General features: G+C 39.8%; 1 protein-coding gene across 1 annotated transcript; it reads left to right on the forward strand.

Annotated features, from left to right (window-relative positions):
- On the forward strand, positions 1-27,422 carry LOC124712221 (cell surface glycoprotein 1-like). The gene is made up of 3 exons (XM_047242515.1): positions 1-4; positions 12,728-14,191; positions 27,223-27,422. Exons 1-3 carry the CDS (start codon positions 1-3, stop codon positions 27,420-27,422), a joined length of 1,668 nt encoding a protein of 555 aa, XP_047098471.1.

Raw genomic sequence — 27,422 nt, forward strand, 5'->3', positions numbered from 1 at the left:
ATGGGTAAGTCCATTCCGATATTCCTCTCAGTTGATCTCAGCTCTCTTGGTCTCCACTATCGAATTTGTATCCTTACGGTGGAACTAGTGAATAATTTGTTCTTCATAAGACGACTTCTGTTACTCGTATCGGATTATTCATGATTTTTAAAAGTTATTAGAGGTAAATCTAGGACTAAGACTGGGATCCAAAACTATTGTATTATCGGTGCTCGTCCTACAGAAATAGCCGAAGGGACAGTTGAAAGTGTAAGTCCTTCTGAGAGATGTGGTCGCGATGAGCAATGTTCGCGAATGGAAGGAATCGGCATCCGAGACGGTCTCGAAAACAAGGGCTGGACGTGTCATACGCATTTATTCGTCGCTCCAAAATGCAAGATGATGTAATTTATGTGACAACGTGAATACTAGAAAGAACGGTCGAGGAAGAAGGGGAACGTTAGTGGTAGATATACTGTGAATAGTTCTATCAGTACTAACAAAGCAGTGGGAGGGAAAACGTATTAACAGCTATCTCATCTTCATTATCTACGCTTTGACATTCGCTGGCCTCCTCCAGATTTTTCTCTCCTCGCAATTGAGCCTTCGGCCATATTCATTCATGCTGGTGCTGAATATCTTCTAATATCGTCTCTCCACATATTAGGCTGTCGTCTCGATCTTGGATTCTCGCAGAGAACTTTCCTGGTCAGTGTGTCATTCAAAAGCCTGGCTACACGTCCTTCCGACCTCCACCTCATTTTCAGTACGATCATTATTACACTTTCCACTTCAGTTTGTTCTCTGATCAATTTTCTTACCTCACCTCCAAGTAATTGCCAACATATTTCTTTCGAATTTTTTTTATGTTTTCTGTCGTTCTTCAGTTGCTTTTGCATTCCTGGAGATGCGGCCCGTCCATACAACTAAATATAAGGCTTTTTACGTTGTGATACGCGCGTTTTACTAGTTTCTGCTTATGAACCACCGTCACTTGCCAATTTGTGATATAGTTATTTCATATGTATCGTTCTGGAGTTGTGCTCAGTTGGTTTGTGTACACCACGATGCCTGCATTTTAACTGAACGCTTCACTGTCACTGCATTTAAAGTAAAGACACACTGCCAACACACAGGGAAAGTAAAACGTTCAATTGAAATGTCTTCAAAAGCGCCGAAAATCGGGCATCCTGGTGCACGCAGGGCAACTATGAACAACTCCAGAATGATTTCTATGGAAAAATATCACAAAATCGCCACTGAAGATGCCTCAGAAATAAAAAGAAGCGACACGCGTATGGCACAATTTAAAAAAAAATCATTTATTTGCGCAGATGGTCCATACCTCCAGTAATATCTCTTTTCGTCACCTGTCGAGGCACGCTGTTATAGAACCGTTTCCTCATCAGTTATTGACACTGACAATGAGTTTCCCTTGTCGTATGATCGGCTGCTTAGCTTTGAAGACTCTGCGTTACCAAGAGCACTAAAGGCCAGCTATGTTTCTCAGTATTTTTCTTTTCTATCCATCCGGTTGTTAACCTCCACCGCTCTAAATACAAAAAAAACTCTTCAACAGTTTCAGTTATTTCATTGTTAATTTTCATGGTTTTTCTGTTCATATTCGTTGATTGTACAATACTTTAGCTCTACTATTACTGCTTTCAAAGCATACTGGCATACTTTCAGTGTTAACTTGCGCTATTGTGTGTTCGAGTTCATGTATACTAGACACACATTGTATAATGGCATCAGTAAATTACTGATGTATTAGTATTGCTTCATTAATAAGTATTACTTTTTCTTTCTCCTAGTTCAGGAATCTGAAAACTACTTCTACTTGTGCCGGCCGGAGTGGCCGAGCGGTACTAGGCGCTACAGTCTGGAACCGCGCGACCGCTACGGTCACAGGTTCGAATTCTGCCTCGGGCATGGATGTGTGTGATGTCCTTAGGTTAGTTAGATTTAAGTAGTTCTAAGTTCTAGGGGACTGATGACCTCAGAAGTTAAGTCCCATAGTGCTCAGAGCCATTTGAACCATACTTCTACTTGTGCTATGGATAGTACTGATGTTAGATACTCCCATTGTCTGATTCCTTTTTCACTATCATGATAAATTCTAATATAGCCTCTAGTATTAATATGGATATTGTTGAAAATATTAAAATTATAGGAATCACTGCGTTTTTTTTCTAGAGGACAGTTCAGGTTCTAGATAATTTTCAACAGCGTCTGTATTAATCTGCGCAAACAGGGGTAATGTAAATATCTGAAAATGTAATTCAGTTAGTGATGGAATTTTAGTGAAGTAGAACTTGACAGGTACACAAAATTCTGCAGGGTAGACACTGGTTGAACGCTGTATCAAAGTGGTTTAAAGACGAAAGTCTAGAAAAAAGTCCCTTATTAATTTGATCGCTGCAGTACGCATGAAGAAGACGTACACTAGAGCAAAATAAACTACAGGGACTCAAAGAATACTGTAAGTGATTGTGTGGTTCACTATAGCAGTTGTTGAGGCACTAAAAACGATTTGCGGATAAGCACTACAACTGAAATTTCTGCACCGAGTTCACCGACGGTGCACTGAGTCCTCCGTCATCTACCGTTGCACAAATCTGTTGCAGTCGAAATACACGGCAGCCGACCAAAAAGTTACTTTTTAGTATTCCAGGACGAAATACTTTCAGTGTTCAAGGGATATATTAAATGAGATGGAAATATTCTACACTAAGTTTCAATGCATTCAGGAGGTATCATGAATACATGCAACACTCTTCTTAGCCGCATTGCTATACGTTGCGGTCATTCGTGGTGGAGTTATTTAGGGCGACGATTATGTGCTAAGGAAACCAGTTTGTCGACTGGTAAACAACAGCAGTCTGTTCCTTCACCAGAGCAGCTGTTGGACAGCATTTGGCGTCTGTTGAAATGGCGGGTTCGTAATGGCAGTTCTCATGCTCGAACAATGAAGTAATTGCGCAGGGCAATGAAAAATAACAGGCGTTTCAGACGTAGGAAACGTATTGTTCTCTTTCACGAGACTGCAACGCGTCATACGGGACAAAAAACACCGTTTGCTTCAGAGTTTACGATAGTTGGCCTACAGTTTGTGTTTTTCCCTTTTGGCTATCGTATTTCGAAAATTTGTACAGATACATCAACGGATCACTGTTTGCTACTAACAACCATCTGTAGCCAAAAGTCTTCCACTAGCTCAATTGTCAGATAACATTTTCTGTCTTTGGAAAACAGATGGTATTTAGACAGACAGGGGTGTACTATTGAATAATTGTGCATTGTGGTTGTACAAGATTTTACTCTAATGGTGTGATGATGTTCGAGAACCCTCGTTAGGATTCAGACCTTCATGCCAGGTGGAAATCGCGTCCTGAATGAGGTCGACATCTACGGCTTCTTGACTTTACAGAAATCAGTTTCCGAACACATCTTCCGCGTTTATCACATTTTCCCGTTTGTTTCCGTCTTCAACAATCACGAAACCTGAAGTATGTGGATCAAAATACGAGCAGTGGAAATAATTTTCATTCCTGTAATGTCCTTAAGTGTTACAGTGGGGCGGTCGGTGTGGCCGAGCGGTTCTAGGGGCTTCAGTCTGGAACCGCGCGACCGCTAAGGTCGCAGGTTCGAATCCTGCCTCGGGCATGGGTGTGTGTGATGTCCTTAGGTTAGTTAGGTTTAAGTAGTTCTAAGTTCTAGGGGACTGATGACCTCAGATGTTAAATCCCATAGTGCTCAGAGCCATTTGAACCATTTGTTGCAGTAGGGCTAGCTTCTAATCGCTCGAACGGGCACCATATTCATAATATGAATGTCATATACTGTACGTACTCACTTTCGTTTAACTGCTTTGCATAGCTTGCATCCTAGACAGAGCAACGAGCCAGACCCGGACCGAATCCGCGTGGCGGGGTAACAAAATATTCAAATGTGTGTGAAATCTTATGGGACTTAACTGCTAAGGTCATCAGTCCCTAAGCTTACGCACTACTTAACCTAAATTATTCGAAGGACAGACACGCACACCCATGCCCGAGGGAGGACTCGAACCTCCGCCGGGACCAGCCGCACAGTGCGTGACTGCAGCGCCTGAGACCGCTCGGCTAATCCCGCGCGCTGGCGGGGTAACGGCCGCTGGCCTGGTACACCTGGCAGCCGGAGTGTAGTTTCAAGATTCTTCATGCTCCCTTAGGAAAATGACTGGCCGGCTGTCGATCTCCGCCTCAGAAAATACGATGTACAGAGTTAAATACGATAAAAGAGAAAAAAATTTGCACGATTGACAGATGGCGCACACTACTTCCCTCCCTTAAGTTGACTGAAAATTGAGGTTTCAGGAAGGTCACGAACTTCAAGTAAAATAAATTTATCAAAACATGAAAACGGAGGACCCCATACGACGGGATAAACACTAGGAAAGAGAGAGATACGTTTCCTTTAATTTCCGTCTATGATCACAATCTTTTTGTTTAACAGATTACCGGTTTCGGTCTTTAATGATCATCATCAGATCTGCAGCAAAAATGGGAAAAATATAAATACACTCGCAAACTGAATACAGCTTAAGAACAATACATAGACCATACTGAAAAGTAGTACTGACAAAATTTACATTTGTGCGCTTTAAATATGAAGAGGCATACCTGTTTCATAAAGACAAAGTCCTAATGTACTGCCTTGTCTACGAGGTCTCTCGGTGATGAAAAAAAATTTAACCTTCTAAGTTCATGCGTTCAAAAGATACAGCCATTTACGTCATGTATTCTGATGTTCGCAAACTCGTTTGTAAAAACCTAGGGTACTTCCCGTTGACCTAGGATCATGAAATTTGGCAAGAAGCAAAGTTTCACAGTACAAATAAAGGAAAAAATCCGAAAATTGTTAATCTGTAATTATATCATATAAAAATATTTTTGTTGTTGTTTCTTTCGCGTCCATCTGTATGTCTGTCTGTCTGTTGAGATCCCTTTCTCTCTGGAACAGACAGTGATATCAGGTTGAAATTTATGTCGAATACTAAGATCTGTGGTGCCTTGGTGGTTTGGAAAAAAAAAGCTTCTTAATCAATACAATCATAAGATACGGCTGTTTACGTCACATATTTTGTTTTTGCAAGCTGACTAATCGAAAACTATAGATGGAATATCTATATACGTGATCAAGTTTGTAAGGAACGCTCAGAGCAAAGGTCCTATTCAGGCTTGTCCTGTTTTCTGTTCGAAAGAACGAGTTAATGACTAAGGCATATTCCTTTCATTGATAAAATAGTAAATTTATGCGAACAGTCGGTGTTGAGGGAGAGTGTGTGGCCCACGATTGTGGCCGCAGGGTGCCTATGATGCTGAAGCCATTGGTTGTACAATAAACGATCATACGGAGTATCTTTTAAGTATGTGACTGTCTCAGTGAATTTGTGATTACTAGAATCCAGTAGGTTATACAGGTCAGACAAGCATTCGACAGCAACGAAAGCTACATCCGGTGTGCTCCAAGGAACGTAACACGATAGTTAATGCTCTAATACATATAAACGATATATCAGCTAGGGTGTTTAGCATTATCAGATTGTTTGTTTAAAATGCTGATCTCTGCATGATAGTATTGTCTTTGAATGATCGTAAGGAAGTGCAATACTGAAACAAAAATTCCACTTGTAGTAATGAAGGTGATTGCAACATTCGTGTATGCCGTATCTCAGAAGAGAGGTAACAACATGCGCACGTAAGGTGAAGGCTTGCCAGCACAGTTACTGGAACTTCTCATAATGCTCTGCCATGCATCGTTATCACACAAAATTTACTTTATGTGAGTATAATAGTGCACTGGAATCCTCGCCCATCACACGAATAAACTTCACTGGCGATCTGCTTTTTGCCTCCGCACACTAGGAACAAAGCAGAATACGTTACAAATAATACTTAGAAATAGTTTGCTGTCTGAATTTGTAATGGCTAGAGGCCTAGTGGAATCTACTTGGAAATCAGTACGTGATATATCGAGTTAATAGTCTTCTTGGCGCGTTCTGACGCAGCTCATGTCTTCTATCTAAATGTGACTGTGGCCCTCTATGAGCATAGTAGAAGGTCTCAACCTTAGACAATATTGTGAAGTTTCTGCTCCTTCAGCTTTTCTTTTGGTGTTTTTACTTCTATGAATAAGGAGTGCTCAATCGAAAATGTATTTTCTTCTGTATACAGAGTGTTACAAAAAGGTACGGCCAAACTTTCAGCAAACATTCCTCACACACAAATAAAGAAAAGATGTTATGTGGACATGTGATCGGAAACGCTTAATTTCCATGTTAGAGCTCATTTTAGTTTCGTCAGTATGTACTGTACTTCCTCGATTCACCGCCATGATTTCATACGGGACATTCCACCTGTGCTGCTAGAACATGTGCCTTTACAAGTACGGCACAACGTGTGGTTCATGCACGATGGAGCTCCTGCACATTTCAGTCGAAGTGTTCGTACGCTTCTCAACAACAGATTCGGTGACCGATGGATTGGTAGAGGCGGACTAATTCCATGGCCTCCACGCTCTCCTGACCTCAACCCTCTTGACTTTCATTTATGGGGGCATTTGAAAGCTCTTGTCTACGCAACCCCGGTACCAAATGTAGAGACTCTTCGTGCTCGTATTGTGGACAGCTGTGATACAATACGCCATTCTCCAGGGCTGCATCAGCGCATCGGGGATTCCATGCGACGGAGGGTGGATGCATGTATCCTCGCTAACGGAGGACATTTTGAACATTTCCTGTAACAAAGTGTTTGAAGTCAGGCTGGTACGTTCTGTTGCTGTGTGTTTCCATTCCATGATTAATGTGATTTGAAGAGAAGTAACAAAATGAGCTCTAACATGGAAAGTAAGCGTTTCCGGACACATGTCCACATAACATATTTTCTTTATTTGTGTGTGAGGAATGTTTCCTGAAAGTTTGGCAGTACCTTTTTGTAACACCCTGTATTAGGTTTATCCGTAGAGAAAAGAAATTCGTCCGCAGCTCGTGGTCGTGCGGCAGCATTCTCGCTTTCCACGCCTGGGTTCGATTCCCGGCGGGGTCAGGGATTTTCTCTGCCTCGTGATGACTGGGTGTTGTGTGATGTCCTTAGGTTAGTTAGGTTTAAGTAGTTCTAAGTTCTAGGGGACTGATGGCCATAGATGTTAAGTCGCATAGTGGTCAGAGCCATTTTAACCATTTTGAAAAGGAATTCATTTCGTATCACTTAGTTGTATTCGGAAGCAGCTAAATAATTAACAGTTTTATCATCTTCAGAATTTACCCACCGATCACAGCGATGTATTTAACGTTTAATTTACTCCAGTAACACTTTTCGTGGATGGCTATTAAGTTATTTTTGCTTAGGTTATACATACACTGGGGGCAACTTGTAACGGAGGGAAACGAAATTTGTTGGTGCCAAAAAAAGAGAACAGGGTCCTTGGGGACAGAAGTTGGTTGTTCTTGTGGGAAAACTGTCGAATAAAAGGCGCTGGATTTGCAGGAACACTCATAGCGCAATATCCAGCAGCAGCTGGAACACACTGGACGCCTTTTCTCGGCACTGTATCCCTCATATACGACATCATTCTTTGATATAAATGTTGGCGCTTTGTTATTTGCTGACGTACTCAAGGATATCAACATATCTGCAGTCGCAACCGCCACTTCGTTTCAATGCTGAGTTACATTTTTCGCGCTAAATTTGACGATTATCTTGTAGTTCTATCACACACGTATATCAAAGCAATAATAGTTGCAAAATTATGACACGACTTATCTATAGTAGAATGGAAAATCTCGTAGAAGCCGATCTACGGGAAGATCAGTTTGCGTTCCGAAGAAACGTGGGAACATGCAAGGCAGTACTGGCCCTACGACTCTTCTTATAAAATAGCCCGTAAAAGGCAAACCAATGTTTACAGTATTTGAAGATTTAGGGAAAGATTTTAACGATGTTGACTAGACAACGCTCTTTGCAATTTTGAGGATAAGAGGGAAAAATATGAGGAACGATAAGTTATCTACAACTTGTATGGAAACCAGACTGAAGTTTGTGTCGAAGGGTATCAAAGGGAAACAGTAGCTGAGAAGAGAGTGAGAAAAGTTGGTAGCCTCTCCCTCATATCGTTCAAGCTGTACATTAAGCCAGCAGGAAAGGAAACCAATGACATATTTGGAAAGAAAGGTATACTTAAGGGAGAAGAAATAAGAACCATTAGGTTTGCTGATGACAATGTAATTCTGCTAGTGACGGGATAGGACATGGATGAGCAGTTGACTAGAACAGACAGTGTCTTGAAAAAAAATTGTATGATGAACATCAACTAAAGTACAATAAGAGTATGGAATTAAGTTAAACTAAATTAGGCGATCCTGTGGTTCCAATTAAATTTGGAAATGAGATACTAAAAGTAGTAGATACGTTTTCCGTTTGGGCAGAAAAATAACTGACTATGACCATCGCAGAGTCGACATAAAATACAGACTGTCAGTAACAAGGAAAGCCTTTTTTAAAATATTAATATGTTAGCATCGAATAAAAATATAAGTCTTAAGAAGTCTTTTTGAAGATATTGGACTGGAGTGTAGCGTTGTACAGAAACGAAACGTGGACTATAAACAGGTGTGACAAGTAGAGTATAGGATACTGTGAAATGTGGTGTTACGGAAGAATGTTGAAGATCAGATGAGTGGAACAGTGTCCTAAGATTATAACACTTTGACTCGAACCAAGTGTTTTGCTACAAGCATGTTTGGATGTTCCGTCAGTAAATGTTGAGTACGAGAAGAAATGAAATTGTTGAGGAAAAACTGAACATTTATGGAGTTTTCAGTTAGTTGTGGTCGTCTTGAACTTAAGACCCGTCTCAGACGATACACAGGCGTGCATTCGGTCTTTTCCACCGCTAAAAATATTTCTTAATGTGAAGATCCGTGAGGTTACGCAAGAGCTCTGTCGTTTTTAGCTTCAATCGGAACGAAAGACTACATCTGTAGTAAACTGCTTGTTCACTGGTATTGATTTGACAGATTTAGATGACATGTGTTATAGAGTTAAGGCACAGTTGCCGCGCGGGATTAGCCGAGCGGTCTCAGGCGCTGCAGGCCTGGACTGTGCGGCTGATCCTGGCGGAGGTTCGAGTCCTCCCTCAGGCATGGGTGTGTGTGTTTGTCCTTAGGATAATTTAGGTTGAGTAGTGTGTAAGCTTAGGGACTGATGACCTTAGCAGTTAAGTCCCATAATATTTCACACACATTTGAACATTTTTTAAGGACACAGTTCCAAGTCAGAAAACACACTTATTAATACGTCACGACAAATAGTACCCTAATAATATGACCAGTCCTGTTTATTTTGTGTTGATAAAGAACACTTCCGTTTGCTCAACTCCAGATGCTTAATCGGAAATTTCAAGATAGCTTCAACCTATTCTCGCTTTCCAACTCAGAAATCCGAGAAGATATGTACATTTGCTATTAGTTATAGGTCAGTTCTATGTTGTAACTTCCACAAAATGAGGTTCGATTAGGGTAAGAAATGTGTTATTAGGACGAATATTTTGTTGAAGCATTTAAGCAGTGTCGTTGATGTTGATGGGTATTCGAGTTAACGAAGTGGAAGACACTTCTTGCTCTCCCCTCGCAATCATCCTTAGACCATCTACCAAAATCAGCTCGTCACTCAGCACTATACAGCATCAGCATTTGCAATACCATATTTTACAATTTTAATACCGTATTTTAACTTCCTTTATTATTGTACATTATTATGTCAATTTTCATTAAAATTATGTAAGCAGAAAGTCGCTTCTATAGTCGAGGACAGGTCGCAACCATGGGGGAGAATTAATTGACGAATAAAGAAAAACAAAAAATGTAGCTTTTTTCGAAATATAGTGACGAACGATATCGCAGAGGCAGTTTATTCTGGAGATGGCGTCTCTCACACAGCCCTGAAACCTTAAGCTTTTTCTTCAGAGTATTTGGAAAGAAAATGAAAATGACAGGGTACTTGGATCAGGGATGGCCGTACTCTTCGTGGAAACACTTCAAGATATTTCACATGCGAGTGGAGCATTGGGATTGTCTTTTTTTTTTCCAAAATGATGCGTATACTCAGCATTCCGTTTAACTTGTTTATCTTTGCTATTGTCAAAATGTGCTGCGAACTACAGTACACTGCTCTGCTGATAGTCAATACTGACGAGGAAAACGCCAAGAACTACGGACTGTGTAGGCCCAAGTCGTTGGCTTGGCGGTTGTTTTAAACGTACATGACTCTTTGTCATTTATTGATTGGAGTGTGTGGTTTCCAGTTTTGGTTTCACCTGAAAAGGCTGCTTTTGTGTGTCTCGTTGTGTGTGTTGCCCAATAGATGCAAAAATCATGAATAATGTTGCGATGGTAGAGGGATTCCATCCTCAGAACAAGAACTGTAAGCAAGGCGCTTTTATCGCTTCGTTTAGTAGTGCTATCAGATCTTCGCTGTCATAGGGAGTGTCACAAGTGCTTCTTGAAGAAAAGTTGCGTTTAATCATGACTCAGATTTCAGAATAAGATGTGAAATTCCAGTTCTATAATTATGGTTTCCGCACGGGGACTGAGCTAGAGTGCGAATGAGAGACAGTAAATTTCGTCTCAAACATTCAAGGTTTACCTCACTGGTCTTGTTGATCCCGAAGTTAGGCACCAGGAGACGAAGAATGTTTCATAGCTCCCCATCTACAACGTGTTTCTAAATTCCATTCCACATTTTCACACTTTTAAATCTTGTTACGAAGGCCTAGTCGTTACCACTTATCACTAGGAAAGTACAGTATCCATACTAGAGGTACAAACAGGTAAAATGAACTTCCTCTTTCTGCAGTGACTATGGAATCTACATTTTAGATTCCTACGTGTATGTATGTATTTAGCAAGGTGGAGGGCATTTCGTAACACAGTCAGAGATTTTTCTGCCATTATTCCATTCGTGTCTTAAGTGAGGAAAAATAGCTGATCACCTGTTAAGGACTTCAAACGCTGGGGCAGTACTCTAGAATTGATGGCACTAGTGTCTTGTATTCGACTTCCCCTACACGTACCTTGACATTCCGAGAATTATACCAACAAATCTAAATCTTTCAGGCACCTGTGCTACTACAGTTTTCCGTATTCGTTCAATTTCATATCACTTCCTAGTGTTAACCCTAAATATGTAAATGATGTGACGCATCTCTAAAGTGCATCATCATTATTGCAATCAGATCTTGTCTGGTCATTTCTCTTTTTATGATCTAAAAGACTTACAGAAAGTCACTATAGGAAGTAATTATTATATTTGCAAAAAACTAAACATCATGTAGGCCTTTCTGGTGCAAGAGAGTTGATTTGCTACCATTTCTCAATGCTAAGTAACAATCGAAACATTCTACAGTAACATACGCCGTTGTACACTCCTCGTCACTGTTGGTCTACTATTAAGGTAATGTCTGTGATTGGACATTGTCACCACAACGCCTTTAGTTCACAAATTTAGGAATAACCTTGGTTGCAAGGAATGATTCCCGTTCTGCTGCCCAGTGTCCGTCTGCGTGCATATTGAGACCCGGGTTACATTTCTGATGCAGTCAAGCATTATTTACCTTGATGAGACAAGAGGAACAGATAAGTTCAGTCTTATAACGGCAGCTGAGGTCTAAGTAAAGGGAAATACCACCTATCGTTTGGTAAAGATCGAGTTAACGCCGGTAGATCGGCGCAATAGCGACTTGCTCCCTCATACAGACTTCCACAAGCTCCTTATGAAGAGTATGACACAGTAAATGATTGAATACAAGTGACCATACGGTACTGGCCATTGAGTTTTTTTTTCCATCCAGCAGACGCTAAAAGTAGAATAGGCTGTGTTAATTGTTAGTTTCTGTAGTATGAAAACAGAACATTTCAGTACATTAATTCCTATTTAAAATATTGTCTAGTCAATTTCTAAAATCCATCAAAACTTTTAATGTGAGTTTGGATATACTAATTACGTTCTTACAAGGAGTATGAGACAGTTCTTTGAATTTCGTTGTACTTATCAAGAACTGTGCATTTACGTTAGAGTACTATGATTTCTTCTTGAAGGTAGAGACATTATTATGTTGAACAGTTAAAAGCTGAAACTCAGTTCGTAAACTATATGTTATAGAGATCTAACTCCATGATGGTAGTCAAGAGACAAAAGATATGAACATGTTTTGCACAAAACGAAAAGTGTCATTCATTAAGTGTAATAGATAATGCTTATATAGCTGTGTAAATGGACGGAGCTAGCCTCACAAATGTTCTAACAAATTTTAATTACTTTTTCAGGACGGCCAAATGGAATTTTGAGTTTGCTCCTGGTAAGTCTGATAGCCCAGGCGAAAGGAATGCCTCGGGCAGAAGACGATTCGGGATGTCTGCCACAAAGTGACCCCAACTACAAAATAAACGTGCCACACCCAACAGACTGCACCAAGTACTACTCCTGCGCAAATGGGCATGGAGTACTGATGCCGTGCCCGAGTGGCACAGAGTTCAACCCAACCCTTATGATATGTGACTGGCCAGACCAAGCGGGCTGTGCAGCTCATCAGCCTCCAACAACTACTACAACTACTACAACTACAACAACTGAGCTGCCAACCCACACTCCTTCAGTGCAACCAACAACTACAACAACAACAACTGAGTTGCCAACCCAAACTACTTCAGTGCAACCAACAGAACAACCAACTAATCCTCCTACTCAGCCACCAACAAACCCTCCTACACAAGAACCAACTGATACTCCCACAGAGCCAACAACAGAGGAGCCAATAGAAGACCCCACAGAAGAACCAACAGAGGAGCCAATAGATGATCCCACAGAAGAACCAATAGAAGAGCCTATAGAAGACCCCACAGAAGAACCAACAGAGGAGCCAATAGAAGTCCCCACAGAAGAACCAACAGATGAGCCAATAGAAGACCCCACAGAAGAACCAACACAGGAGCCAATAGAAGATCCAACAGAGGAACCAACAGAGGAGCCAATAGATGATCCAACAGCAGAACCAACAGAGGAGCCAATAGAAGACCCCACTGGAGAACCAACTGAGGAGCCAGTAGAAGATCCAACAGAAGAACCAACAGAGGAGCCAATAGATGACCCCACAGAAGAGCCAATAGAAGATCCAACAGAAGAACCAACAGAGGAACCAATAGAAGATCCCACAGATGAACCAACTGAGGAACCAATAGAAGATCCTACAGAAGAACCAACTGAGGAACCAATAGAAGATCCTACAGAAGAACCAACAGACAAACCAATAGAAGATCCTACAGAGGAACCAACTGAGGAGCCAGCTGAAGATCCCACAGAAGAGCCAACAGATTTTCCCACAGAGCCACCAACAGAAGAGCCAACAGATGTTCCCACAGAGCCACCAACAGAAGAGCCAATTGAAGATCCCACAGAACAGCCAACAGAAACTCCCACAGAAGCACCAACAGAAGAAACAACTGATGCTCCTACAGAAGTTCCAACAGAAGAACCGACAGGAGAGCCAACAGAAGCACCAACAGAAGAGCCAACAGAAGAACCCACAGACTCGGCAACAGAAGAACCAGTAGAAGAGCCCACAGAGGCACCAACAGAAGAGCCAACCGATGCAACCACAGAAGCTCCAACAGAGGAGCCAACAAAAGAACCACAAGATCCAACAGAAGCTCCTACAGCAGTGCCAACACAAGAACCAACAGACATTCCCACAGAGGAACCATCTGAGGCTCCTACAGGCGCACCAACAGAAAAACCTACAAATCCTCCCACTGAGATACCAACAGAAGAGCCCACAGAAGAACCTACACGTACTCCAGCTACCACCCCACCCACAGAAGCCCCAACAACAAGGCCAACTATAACTGAAATTCCTTCTACCGCCACTCCTTCAGATGTGCCAACAGTAGCTCCCACAAATCCACCTACTACTACTACTACTACTACAATAAAGCCAACTAATGTACCAACTGATGCTTCACCAACCATTGCCAGTCCAACATCTGCACCAACAGTAACAACGACGAGTGAACTGCCTCAAAGTACGACTCCCAGCTTGCCACCTACTACCACCAGTACAACCACTACTACAACCACCTTGAGACCACATATACCAACCAGTTCTACGACGATCACAAGTACAACGACCACTACCACGATCCGTACTCCTACCAGACCTAAACCATCTTTGGGTTTCTCGTTCTGGCCCCCAACGCCACGTCCTTTCTGGCGTAGGTGGTGGCGAAACTCGCCATCAATAAGTTCTGGCTCTCACGCCAGGAGGCATTGGCTGTGGTAGGCGTCGATATGGCGGCTGTGTGCACAGTGTAACTGACACTCAGCGTATTTAACTCTTTGTCGTGACTTGCCCTATGTAACTAAGTACCTCTGATCAAGGATCTTTAACTATGTATTCCTGTATTTTTTTAGCTATAAGATGCAACTTTGAAAAATTTTGTAGTGCCATATATTTGTCATTTCACAATACAGCGAAGAAATATATATTGTTCCTAATTAATAACAGATTAAAGCATTTTCCTCTGCAAAAGATCTTTTATTGTGTATTCCGTTAGTTTTTAACTATAAGATGCCACCTTGACAAATTTTATAGTGCCATATATTTATCATTCCACAGTACTGCGAAAGAATGTGTATTGTTTGTGATGAATAATATAGCAAAGCGTTTTCCTCTACGAAAGATCTTTTATTGTGTACCCCTGTATTTTATAATTATAAGGTAAAATCTCGAAAAATATTTTGTGCTGTATTTTTGTCTTTCCTTAATATTGCTAATAAATATGTATTGTCTGCCGTGAATAATTCAGTGATGGATTTTTCTTACGGTATCCACTCTCTTGCTCCTGATAAAGCCTGCTGTTGTAATGAGTTAAATATACAGTATTGACACATCTAAGTCACGTTTTTGACATTAACTGTTCCACCTCGTCTTCTCGCTAATAGAGGAGCATATGTTCAGCCATCAGTTTAGTTCCAAGCATTCAGTGACAGAAGTTTAGAATTGTTCTCCCCAACTTGACCCATGCAACTGACAAATTTCAGAATAAAATTCAGTCGTCAGTTGCAAATACTTTTATTTCACTTTACCAGTCTCGACAAATTAATTTATCAACTTCAGAAGCCTAAAAACTTAGGGATATTATAAATCTTTAGAACTTGCCTATACATTTACGTAAAGAATACATTACAGAACATACTTAATGTTAGTTCAGCAGCTGTCAGTATCTTCTCCGTAGAAGCATGTTGCCATAATATGGCCAAAAACGTACATGCTGTATTTCATTATTGTAAATACAGATTGACAGATTGCTAGTTAATACAAACTGCATCACATCTATGTTCATGTGAAACTGTTGTGCCAGTAGCAAGGTACATGTATAAAAGCATTTAAAAAGGATCGTAAAGCAGTTATATATAATAAATTTGAAAAAATGGCACAAAGTTGTAATATATAAAAGAAATGATCAAATTTTCACATTTCATAAGAGGTTCTACGCGTTCAAATTTTTAATGCAAGTTGATCCCTCAAGAAATCTTTTGAATTAGATCGGAACATTTATATATTTCAAATTCTCCGAAAAGGTTCATTTCTTAACCCTTGCCAAGTATACGCAAAATTTCCATGTTAAGTAAGGATAGAAGGGGAGGATGTTTCTCGCTTTTGAGATGTTCTGCAAAAGTAGACTTGTATGGATACTCACCGTCCATGTTGAGCAAGTGCTCACGAAAGCGGATCTTAAATGTGTTTGCAATTATCACATACAATATGTACCTTTTTGAAAGTAATACGGTATTATGCTTCTGCGAAGAGGATATTGACATCTGCTAATTCAATACTAAGAAAGTTTTTCTAATATACTTCTTATACATTACGTAAATGTATAGCCAAGGTCTAAAGATTTACAATAACCAATTTTGTAGACTTCTGAAGATAACAAATTAATTTATCGAAACCAGTAAAAGAAAATAAAAATAACTGCAACTGATTACTGAATTTCATTCTGAAATGTATACCACAGTTGACGAAGATTACAACTATGTATAAAATATCTGATCACTTTATTGAAAGAAGTCACGTTAGAAATGTGGGTTACTTTACACTCCTTCCAACAAATAACTTGATTTTTATATGTAATTAACTTACGCTCTTTTATGATTTCACAAATCTTGAAAGCGTTATTTTTTATGTAAATTGAAGGTGGAGGGATAAGAAAGGAAAGGAAAGGAAAGGAAAGGAAAGGAACGCATGATGTCAGCTGCATTGGGACATTACACGTAGTTTTCCTGCAGTAAGCTAGCTCAGAATCAGTCTTCCTGCCCAGACTGGTATTTCAAATCCCGACCTCCCGGCTGAGAGTCCAGTGTCGTACCACTGCGCAACCTCGCTTGGTGTCCACCACGAGTCGGTTGGAAACGTTTTCTTTGCAAACACGACACACGTTACATACTCGATAAATTCGTCTTTTTCTCGATGTCCTCGGTACAATACAGCCACAAATGCAATCAAAGTGAGAAAACCGAACGAATTACAACTTAACGAGTTAATTCTAAAATGAACTGTAAACTCCGCAGACAAGGTCGCATATTGGTTTGTTCGAAGAGATAACCTGTTTCGGCATTATAGCCATCGTCAGATCTGAAGGAGGTAAATAAAAAGAACAGACACCACGCGGAATCCGCAGATGTGATACGTATTATGTAACCTGAAGGTGGAGTGGGAGAGAGGAAAGGAACTCATCATGTTAGCTGCTTCGGGACTTTATGCGGAGTCAGTGGCGGAGAGTTAAAATGTGTAGTGTACCAGGCTTCGAACTCTGGATCTCCTGCTTACCAAGTAGTTACAGTACCCACTGCACCTCCCGGACACAGTGCTTACCACACCTCTGTGAACTATCTCGGTACGTCCCTCGGTCGACTGCCCCCTCCACCTTCAGTTTACATAATATATATCACAGCTGCGGATTCCGCGTGTTGTCTGCTCTTTTTATTTTCCTCTTCCAGATCTGACGATGGCTGTAAGGCCGACACAGGTTATCTGTTCGAACAAACCAATATGAGACCGTGTCTGCGGAGTCTACAGTTCATTTTAGAATTAACTCGTTAAGTTGTAATTCGTTCGGTTTTCTCACTCTGATTGCACTTGTGGCTGTAGTGTACTGAGGACACCGAGAAAAAGACGAATTTACTGAATATGTAACGTGTGTCGTGTTTGCAAAAGAAAAACGTTTCCAATCGACTCGTGGTGGACACCCAGCGAGGTTGCGCAGTGGTACGACACTGGACTATCAGCCGGGAGGTCGGGATTTCAAATCCCAGCCTAGGCAGCCAGATTTTGATTTTGAGCTGTTTCTCTACGTTACTGTAGGAAAATTCCGGCATGATTCCTTTGACAACGCGACACAGCCCAGTTCTATCTCCATCCTTCGAAGACTTTAGCTTGCGCTCTTTCTATATTTCTTTATGGTACTCGCTGTCGACGACACAGTACAGTGACGTTCGTCCTTCTCACTGTCAGACTAACTATGAAAACTACTAGACGCAATGATAGTTACAGAATATTTTTTTAAAATCTTTTGCCATACATAACAGTTTATAACAATGCTAAGCTGTTTCTATACAGACGTTATTCAAAATGTCAGTTGCCATAACCAATTAAAGTTAAAAATAGTGGAAAGACCTCAGCACAGTCCCGCGACCGGGTTGTTGCGCTGATAGCTCGTATAGTGAAGATTTTCTTCGCTGCAGCACTGGAAGGTTGATGGTGCAGGGCCTATCGCAACGGCCACCTTTTTCTCTCGGAAAAGATACGCGATATTCATTCTGTAGCAGGGTGAGTGGGTATGGAGCCGTTCTGGAGCGACTGGAACGAGGAAAAGTCCCAGCCCATATCCGGAATTTGAACCTAGGATCTCAAGGTTCGGATTCTGTTGCATTACGCACGTTTCTTTTTTTCGTTGTATTTACAGGAATGAATGGACACATTCAGCTTCAGGCTGGATGGAGAGATGGGCAGTGGTCAAAACCCGAGGCCAGGCCACGATGCATTCCCCCACCTGTCACTATGCTGGTCCCGCACATGAACATGATACGTGGGTTTTTTATTTAACTGTTTTATTTTATTTTTTATATTTTCTGAAATTTTCCCTACAAATACATCTACATCTACGTGATTACTCTGCTATTCACAAAAAGTGCCCGGCAGAGGGTTCAATGAAACACCTTCAAGCAGTCTCTCTGCCGTTCCACTCTCGATCGGCACGCGGGAAAAACGAGCACTTAAATTTTTCTGTGCGAGCCCTCATTTCTCTTATTTCATCGTGATGATCACTTCTCCCTATGTACTAAATGTTTTCGCAATCGGAGGAGAAAACTGGTGATTCAAATTTAATGAGAAGATCCCGTCGCAACCAAAAACGCCTTTGTTTTAATGACTGCCAATCCAATTCACGTATCATGTCTGCGACACTATCTCCCCTATTTCGCGATAATGCAAAACAAGCTGCCCTTATTTGTACTTTTTAGATATCATCCGTCAGCCCTATCTGATGCGATCCCACACCGCACAGCAATACTCCAGAATAGGGCGGACAAGCGTAGTGTAAGCAGTCTCTTTGGTAGACCTGTTGCACCTTCTAAGTGTTCTGCCAATTAATCAAAGTCTTTGGTTGGCTCTACTCACAATATTATCTATGAGATCGTTCCAAATTAGGATATTCGTAATTGTAATCCTTAAGTATTTAGATGAATTTACAGCCCTCAGATCTGTGTGACTTATCGCGTAATCGAAATTTAGCTGATTTCTATTAGTACTCATGTGAATAACTTCACACTTTTCTTTATCCAGGGTCAATTGCCACTTTTCGCATCATACAGATATCTTATCTAAATCATTTTGCAAGTAGTTTTGATCATCTGATGACTTTACAAGACGGTAAATGACAGCATCATCTGCAAACAATCTAAGACGGCTACTCAGATTGTCTCCTATGTCATTAATATAGATCAGGAACAATATAGGGCCTATAACACCTCCTTGGGGAACGCCGGATATTACTTCTGTTTTACTCCATGACTTTCCATCTATTACTACGAACTGTAACCTTTCTGACAGGAAATGGCGAATCCAGTCGCACAACTGAGGCGATACTCCGTAGGCACGGACTTTGGTTAGAAGACGCTTGTGAGGAGCGGTGTCGAAACCCCTCTGGAAATCTAAAAATATGGAATCAATTTGACATCCCCTGTCGATAGCACTTACTACATCATGAGTATAAAGAGCTAGTTGTGTTTCATAAGAACGATATTTTCTGAAACCGTGCTATGTGTCAATAAATCGTTTTCTTCGAGGTACTTCATAATGTTCTAATACAGTATATGTTCCAAAACCCTACTGCAAATCGACGTTAGTGATATAGGCCTGTAATTCAGCGGATTACTCCTACTTCCCTTTTTGGCTATTGGTGTGACTTGAGCAATTTCCCAGTCATTAGGTACGGATCTTTCTGAGAGCGAGTGGTTGTATATAACTGCTAAATATGGAGCTATTTTATCAGCATACTCTGAGAGGAACCTGACTAGTATACAATATGGACCGGAGGCCTTGCCTTTTATTATGTGATTGGTGGCGAGAAACAACCGTTGCCCGTAGAATGACAACGTGTTGAAAACCCTGCAGTGGTAGTAAGGTATATTTCCATACACTAATGCGGGCTGCGGAGAGAGAACAAAAGGAATCCAATATGTCCTTGAGCAAGGGTAGATCATCGACATGACGTACCAATACCATAACATCTTCCCCGTACGCTCGTATCGATAAGGTTTCTCCTAATATCTTCCAGCCACTTAATTGATCAGCAATACGGCGATAAGGACAAACAAAAAGCGACATAGAGAGGGGGCTCCTCTTTGGTAAGTCCCGTTGGATGGTGACCTGGTGAGTAAATTGTCCATTCACTATGACAGATGCGTGAATACCAGTAAAACGGCAAGATAATACCTGATACGCAGTATGATTGAAGCCGGTCGCCTTGAGCACCTGCGTTAAGAAACCGTAACTGACCCGGTCAAATGCCTTATTATAATCAGTAAAAAGTATGGCTCCAGAAATAGAAGTCACTGCAGCCACCGAGACAACGTCATGACGCTCTATTACAGAAGTCAGAATCGTGCGCCTAGGCACACAGCTTTGGCGGACAGGAAGACTTTTCTCTAGCTGTATTGACAAACTGCTATTAACCACCTGGAGGACAGTTTTGTAATCGAAATTAAGTAGTGTGATCTGGCGGGATTTATCAATGTCTGGAAGTCCAGTTGTCTTCGGAATTAGAACGATTTTACCAATCTCAAAGGTCAGGAATCAACTTCCCTCCCCCTTTCCCGGTTCACCTCATTTACCAGTGACGTAATGGAATCATCTATAAGAGGTCAAAATTGCTTAGGAATTCCGTCTAGTCCCCGCGACTTTTGCGTTGGCGAATGAATAATAAGGCTATATCTATCATCGCAAGTAAAGTCATGCAGGAGTAATCACGCAATCGAGGAGACGAGTAAACCCACGAGGGACAATCGTATCAGTAGCAGGATCATCATAAAGGTCAGTGAAGTAATGATAGACTGCTGTGGAAATGTGACATTGGGAAGTCAGTATGTGACCATCGGTGTGAGTGAGGGAAGTGGTACGCGCTCGTTTGCAACGCGTCCGCAACCGGATAAGGTGATACAAGGAAGTCAGTTAATCCTGTAGGGCCGGGCGGAGTGGCCGAGCGGTTAAAGGCGCTACAGTCTGGAACCACACGACCGCTACGGTCGCAGGTTCGAATCCTGCCTCGGGCATGGATGTGTGTGATGTCCTTAGGTTAGTTAGGTTTAAGTAGTTCTCAGTTCTAGTGGACTTATGACCACAGCAGTTGAGTCCCATAGTGCTCAGAGCCATTTGAACCATAATCCTGTAGGAAAGAGCGGGATTTTGATTGCACCCTGAGTGCTTCCAGTTGTTGCCTCTTTAACTAAAGAAGTTTCGCCTTAACATGGCGGACATCCATAATCCGTAAGGTAACATGTCTGGTACCGTCATAAAATTGACGCAAGACGGAACAATAAAATTTCTGTGTTCGACGGAGATCCCTCGCCCTGTCAGCGCTGTAACGCATTAACTCTTTCCGGAGCAAAGGCTTGCCATGCCCTGACCACCATTCCATAAGAAGAATAAGGGTCCTGCTAACGCAAGCTACGGATACAAACCTCTCGAACGATAATCTCGAAGTAAGGATGCTTTAAGAGGAATGCGTTCAACATTCAGGGAAGGTGACAGAGTTTTACTGGTTGCGACACATGATTTAAAGTTACAGTTGCGGCACAGCGATAAGTGAACCAAGTCGGTATCACGTTCATCCCTGACAGCTGTGCACACGAAGAGTCAGAGGGATAAAAGCAATCGAGTCGGCTGCTGGAAGTAGCTGCAAAATGCGTATACCTGACAAGAACGGGATTTTGACGGATCCACGAATCTCGTTCTTTCGAAGAACGGACCAAATCATGTAGCTCCTTACTGTAATTAAAATTAGCGCTCTGATCCACAGGACGCAAAATAACTAGTCTCTGCCTAATAGAAGTTTCTGCATAGTTTCACGAAATAAGTAAACTATATCCTCTTTATAAAAACGGGCGCGATCTGTGGTGCGATCAGATCCTTAAGGGGCACAAAGCAGAATCAAAACAAGGTCACAAAAAGTGCAGCCTAATCCTCGACCGTTATCAAGAACTTCGAAATCAGTCAGTGTTATTCCCTCTCTGTAAAATAACGCAGTACCAGTAGATAGTTCAGGAGCATTATTAAAGAAAGTAGAAAAGCCAGGAACATAAAAATTTTCAAATAACACTTCTTGCAAAAATATCAGATCTGCACCTGAATCGTAAATAAATTGTCGCAGCAACGTAAGTCTAAGCTCGGAACTAATTCTGATCACATTAGAGGTAAGAAAGGTATAAGCCTGCGTCTACCGCTTACCAAAACTATGCAGTTGATTACTTGCAAATGACCGTTAACAGTCCAAGACAGAGTCAACAGATGAATCTGAATATAAAGAGGTGGATCCCTCTCTTCTACCCTATTTCTGTTTTTTTTCTTTTTCGAGATGTCACGGGCTCAAGGTAGAAAATTTTGTTGTTGCGGGTGTAGTGGAAGGCGATTGCCACATGGGCAACGTGAGTGGGTTTGAGGAAGATGTCCGTCAGATCCGTAGATGTTGTTTGGAGCTCAAGAACAGGACTATCCTCATGTGATGTAAAGAGGCTGTCTCAGCCGGAGGGAGTGCTGGACGGTTTCGAATCTTCAATAACAACCGACATGTTATCACCCCGTATAAACTCAGGGGGGTGAGACGCCCCCTCGATCGGAACCTTTTCAGATGAGTGGAGAAACGTAGAGGAATCGTCTAATTCCTCACGGTCTTGCGTCCATCTACGCTTGTTTTGAAGTGAAGGTGGTGGCGGCGCGGAAGCTACAGTGGTCAAGTCTCGACGCGAGGGTAATGGCGGAAATGCGTAGGAGCATCACGCAACGGCTTGCGTTGCCCTTCAGAAACATGTTTAGGCATAATGAATGTCACTTGGGGAAACAGATACGCCAAAGTTAGCCTTTTACGTTGTTCGTAATTGGACTGTAAGACCGTGACAAGACGGGGGAAATTTGTACGGCGGTGTCCAGTCTCACTACATATAAAACAGGTCCCTTCTTGTCCTATGTAAGTAGGAGGAAACGGGGGAGTGTGGCTCACTGCCTCACTTTCTGCGTCACCCTCCGAGTTCGTTAGAAATTATCCACAATCACCCTTCTCCTCCTACTATACTCCAATAGTTCAGGTCTAGCTCACCCCATTTTCATTCAGAAGAACAAGTTTCTTACAAAGGTGCACGTAAGAAAATAAAGTTAATACAATTTCTTTTATAAAAGTTGGATGTAAGAAAATAAATAAAATGAGTTGTTTAATGAAAATTGTTGACTAGCATCAATAACATTTTTATGAAGAGTTGTTTTTAAAAATATAGTCGTTGTCAAACGGTGCTTAACCTTTGGCACCATTTGAAGGAAACCAGAGGGTTTTTTTTCCTTCTTGATGGTACTATTTTTATTTCATTTTTTCACCCTCCGGGCTCTTTGCTAAATGTAGCTATTGTTCTGTGACTTTGATTGCTTCTCGTCACCCACCCATCATCTTCTTCTGGCAGCATCTCGGCACTTCATATGGGCATGAACTGGAAGGGTTGGTGACGGCGGATGTTGACGTCTTCTTCTTGATGAGCTGCAGCAGTGGATGAAATAAGCAAATTACAATAGTATTGGGCAGCCGAACCAATTCTACAGCAATTCAGCTTTTGCCCTTGAAGGGCAAGGCAATAGCGCTGGCAATCTGTATATATAGTTGGACTTCAAGTTTCAAAGTACCTTCTAAAAGCTCTACTTTTATGAACGAATTTTGATGAAAATAGGTAATATTTTTCACTTTAATATATTTTGTAAATAGAGAACCCATGTCAAAAAGACATAAATATGAGTGTAATCGTAAAAATTAAGTTTAAAAAAAGAATTATTTGCGTTTGAAACCAAATGTGTTCCCCTGTTAACTGCAATCGAACTTCCATTAACGCCAGCTATCATACACTCTCGAAACTTTTGAAACGCCACATAAGTTTAGTAGTTTAGAAGTTAGTAGTTGTATTAGGCGAATAGAATGTCTAAGGAGGTTGCACGGTTCTGCCGCAGTGAGAGTTGGCTCATAGCCACAGTGAGTGGGCATGACCATCACACTGACAGAGTAAGAGCTAGTCACCAAGCGAGAAGGTGCGACCTTAAGATAAAAAGCCATGGGTTGTGCACTGCCACCCATTGTAATCGCATTCGGTCTGAGTTGGTCTTCACTTGGAGCAGGATCTTATGTAACATTGAGCTTGCTCCAGTGACAGTATATATCAATTTTTTGCTAATTTCTCAGCCAAATATGAACTGATTTTAAAAATTCAAAGTGCTGACATGACAGAGTCAAAGACTCCTTTAGCTGAGTTATTCGAAATTTTTACTTTTTACTCCCTCTATCTTTTTGAAAATGTTTAAATAATTTGTATAAGAATGAGGTTTATTTTTTATTTTGTAAATTTTTCATTCATTTATGTAGAAGTAAAAATTAATAATTAAATATTTTCAGTAAGTATTCTGTGTTAAGCATCATATGAAAGATTTTTCTTACCATACATAACTGCTTATTCTAAAGTGTCTGCAGGAATATTATCATTAAAAGTTGCACAAAGTTCCATAGTCGTTTTCTGTGATGTTACAGTATTCTTTCTTTGAGTCATATTAATGACATAAATCGGACAATTCGCTATGAAATTATATAGACTAATATCCAGATCTGCTTTCAGTTGTGTGACTCATTTAAAAGCATCTTATGCTTTGAGAAAATTATTTGAAGGATTAGTATTCCACATCTGCTGTGGGAAAATTTCATTTCCTCCATTTTTCAAATATGTATTCTGTAGATTAACATGATCGAATAATGAAGAGTCGACTAACTGATTATTTTTACGATTTGTCTGAAATGTAACAAATGTGAAATATGGCATATCAGATTCTTCTGAGTTTTAGTAATTTACTTTATATAGTTCAAATTTATTCTTAGCACTTATTCCTGGAACTTCTACAGTTTGTAGTTCGTAAAAAGATATAGGAAGTTTCAGATTTTTCAGTATATTTTCCCTTTGTTCTAATTCACAATCTGGTTCATATTTCACAATTGGTACACGAATTTCCATGGATTCTACAACAGTTTTTCTTCTTTTTAGAAGAGTGTCTTTTATTTCAATCCAGCATCATCATGATCAGGCCATCAAAGAATAGAATCTCCAGCATTTGATGACCATGTAAAACAGACTGTTAAATTTCTCTCCCACATAATTCCCTTATAATCTTTAAAAATTCACCAAGAATTCCTAATGGATAAAGACTTAATTTTCTTGCTCTTTATTTTTCCATAATTAAGAATATTCCCTTCCATATCTATTTTATCAGCAAGAGATGAAGTCCAATACAGTAAAACTGATGAGGAAATAAAAGGAGGTTCTCTTCTAGACATAAAATTATTTTCCTTCTTTATTGTTATAAAATCAAAAAGTTTTGCCACATAATTATCGATTAATTTTTATTGGATTTTCTATTATAAGCTGGACAATCTGTGCTATCACTTCCAATAATACTGAAATTCACATATAACTGGGCAAGATTAGGATGAAGCCACCCATCACCAACATTTATGTTAATTTCAGTATCACATTTAAATTACTTTTAGTCTTCTCATTCACAGGGAATGAGTAAAACTGATAACTCTCGATTTTGTTGATGATGGAGACAAAAGCTGCTTTAACTATATCTAATTTATTAAGGAAAAAATTTATTAAGACATTTTTAAAACAACTGTTACATAAGAACCACTGAAATCAATCAAACTGACATTTTCAGAGGTTATACTTATTTCTAAATTTTGATTTGGATCAAAAATAGCAATATTTACAGGATGATATGGTTAATTAATTATTGGTCCACTAAATTCTGCATTAGGCTTGAATAAGGCAATAATATTAGTTTCTCAATGAAAATGATAAGTATGTGTTACAAACATTCCATCAGCCAAATTAAAATTTATATTTATTAATTCAAATGGAATAATTTTAAGAACATCGTTAGCAACAATCTCTTTATGAGCCTCAACAATTTGGTTACTAAAACCAAGCAGACTTACAATATAATCTTTTATATCCATATACAATTTTATATCACTCTCAATAGTAAATCTGTTCAAAATTTCATCTGCTTTAATGTGAATATTAAGCTTTTTTGAATGAATAAATATTTCGAAGTTTTTCAGACAATACTGACCAGTTGGAATTTGTGTTGTTTATTGGTCAAAATAGAGTTTATTATTTTTTGATGTAATATTTGGAGTTAAAAAGTTGAATAGAAACCTACTTGGGAAACACTAGTGTAACTGTCCGTCATGGGAACAGTTAATGTTTTTTTCAGAACAGACGATTTACCACTCAATTGAAATATATGAGTCATCTAAATTAATAAAAATTTATTAATTTAAATGACAGATTGGGAACCAAAAATAAGCATTCCAGAAAAGAAATCAAAAGATAAACATGGTAAGTACTTGTCTAACTCTGCTTCAAACATAGCACCAAGTGGCTGAGGGAAAATTACGTGAAATTTTGCAATTATATTCTAGATCCAGGATGGTTGAAATGGAATAAAATTAATAATTTTAAGTCTATTTTAAAAGTTTAGATCAACCAAAATATCAAGAATTTATAAAGAGATATGAAAAGCCTGAAGATAAGCATAAAGAGAAAATTGCTACCTTTATTAAAAATAATAATGAAATTATTCCATTAGATGTATGCCAAGTAAATTCTGTGGGGGTATTTGATGAATTCATACTTGAAACTCAGATTAGAGTTAGAGAATATTTTACTAGAGGAAGACATAAAGGAATAACTGTTTTTATTTAGTTCAAACTTGTTCAAAAATACCAAAACAATTAGTCAGAGATAAATCTAATGTTTTAAATATCTTTAGACAAGATGACACAAATTTAAATCACATTTGCCATGACTTCACTGGAGATGATATAAAGTTTGATGATCATAAAGAAACGTGTGGTAAATGTTGAAATGATGAGTTTGGATTTTTTTATGATAAACATGACTAGAAAACCAAATGAAGGTAAGTTCAAAAATAAAATACAACATTTCATAATGACATTAATGTTAAACATAAACATAAAACGTTCAACAAAGATATTAGAAATGTTTAATTAAAGTTTTCTCTTCTTTAACATATGTTTGCAAATTACGATCTGGACAATGTTAAAAAAGCTAAGTGAAATAGAAAGAAAGCTGAAGAACTGAAATTACAATTCAAGCTTTGGAAAAAAGAACCAAGAGCAGAATATGAAAAATATAAAAAACAAGATCAGCCAGTTACCAATTGTATTCAACAAGTAAAACAAGGAATTGAAGGTTTAGGTGATAATGTTTTGAAAGCTAGTGAAGAAAATAGAGAATGAAAAACAGTTGATTCCATATTGTCATCATACAGAATATTTTGGAGATTTATCACCAATTAAACCATTAAAAGATTGGGCTGATGATATTTCTGATAAATATGACGATACTTTAAGGGACTCAGAAATTCAAAACATTTTGAAGAATTATGATAAAGAGAGAGAATCTCAAGCTGTTGTTAAAAAACCAAAGCAGATCAGGCTTGCAGTCATCAGGATGAAACTAAAAATGTAA

The sequence above is a fragment of the Schistocerca piceifrons genome, chromosome 8 (assembly GCF_021461385.2).
Source record: "Schistocerca piceifrons isolate TAMUIC-IGC-003096 chromosome 8, iqSchPice1.1, whole genome shotgun sequence".
In the NCBI taxonomy this organism is placed as follows: Eukaryota; Metazoa; Arthropoda; class Insecta; order Orthoptera; family Acrididae; genus Schistocerca; species Schistocerca piceifrons.

Excerpts from the sequence above, each read along its gene's own strand:
- LOC124712221 (XM_047242515.1), top strand. Across the intron at positions 14,192-27,222 it reads CAGTTCTACGACGATCACAA|AATATTTTGGAGATTTATCA; the intron begins GTACAACGACCA and ends GTCATCATACAG.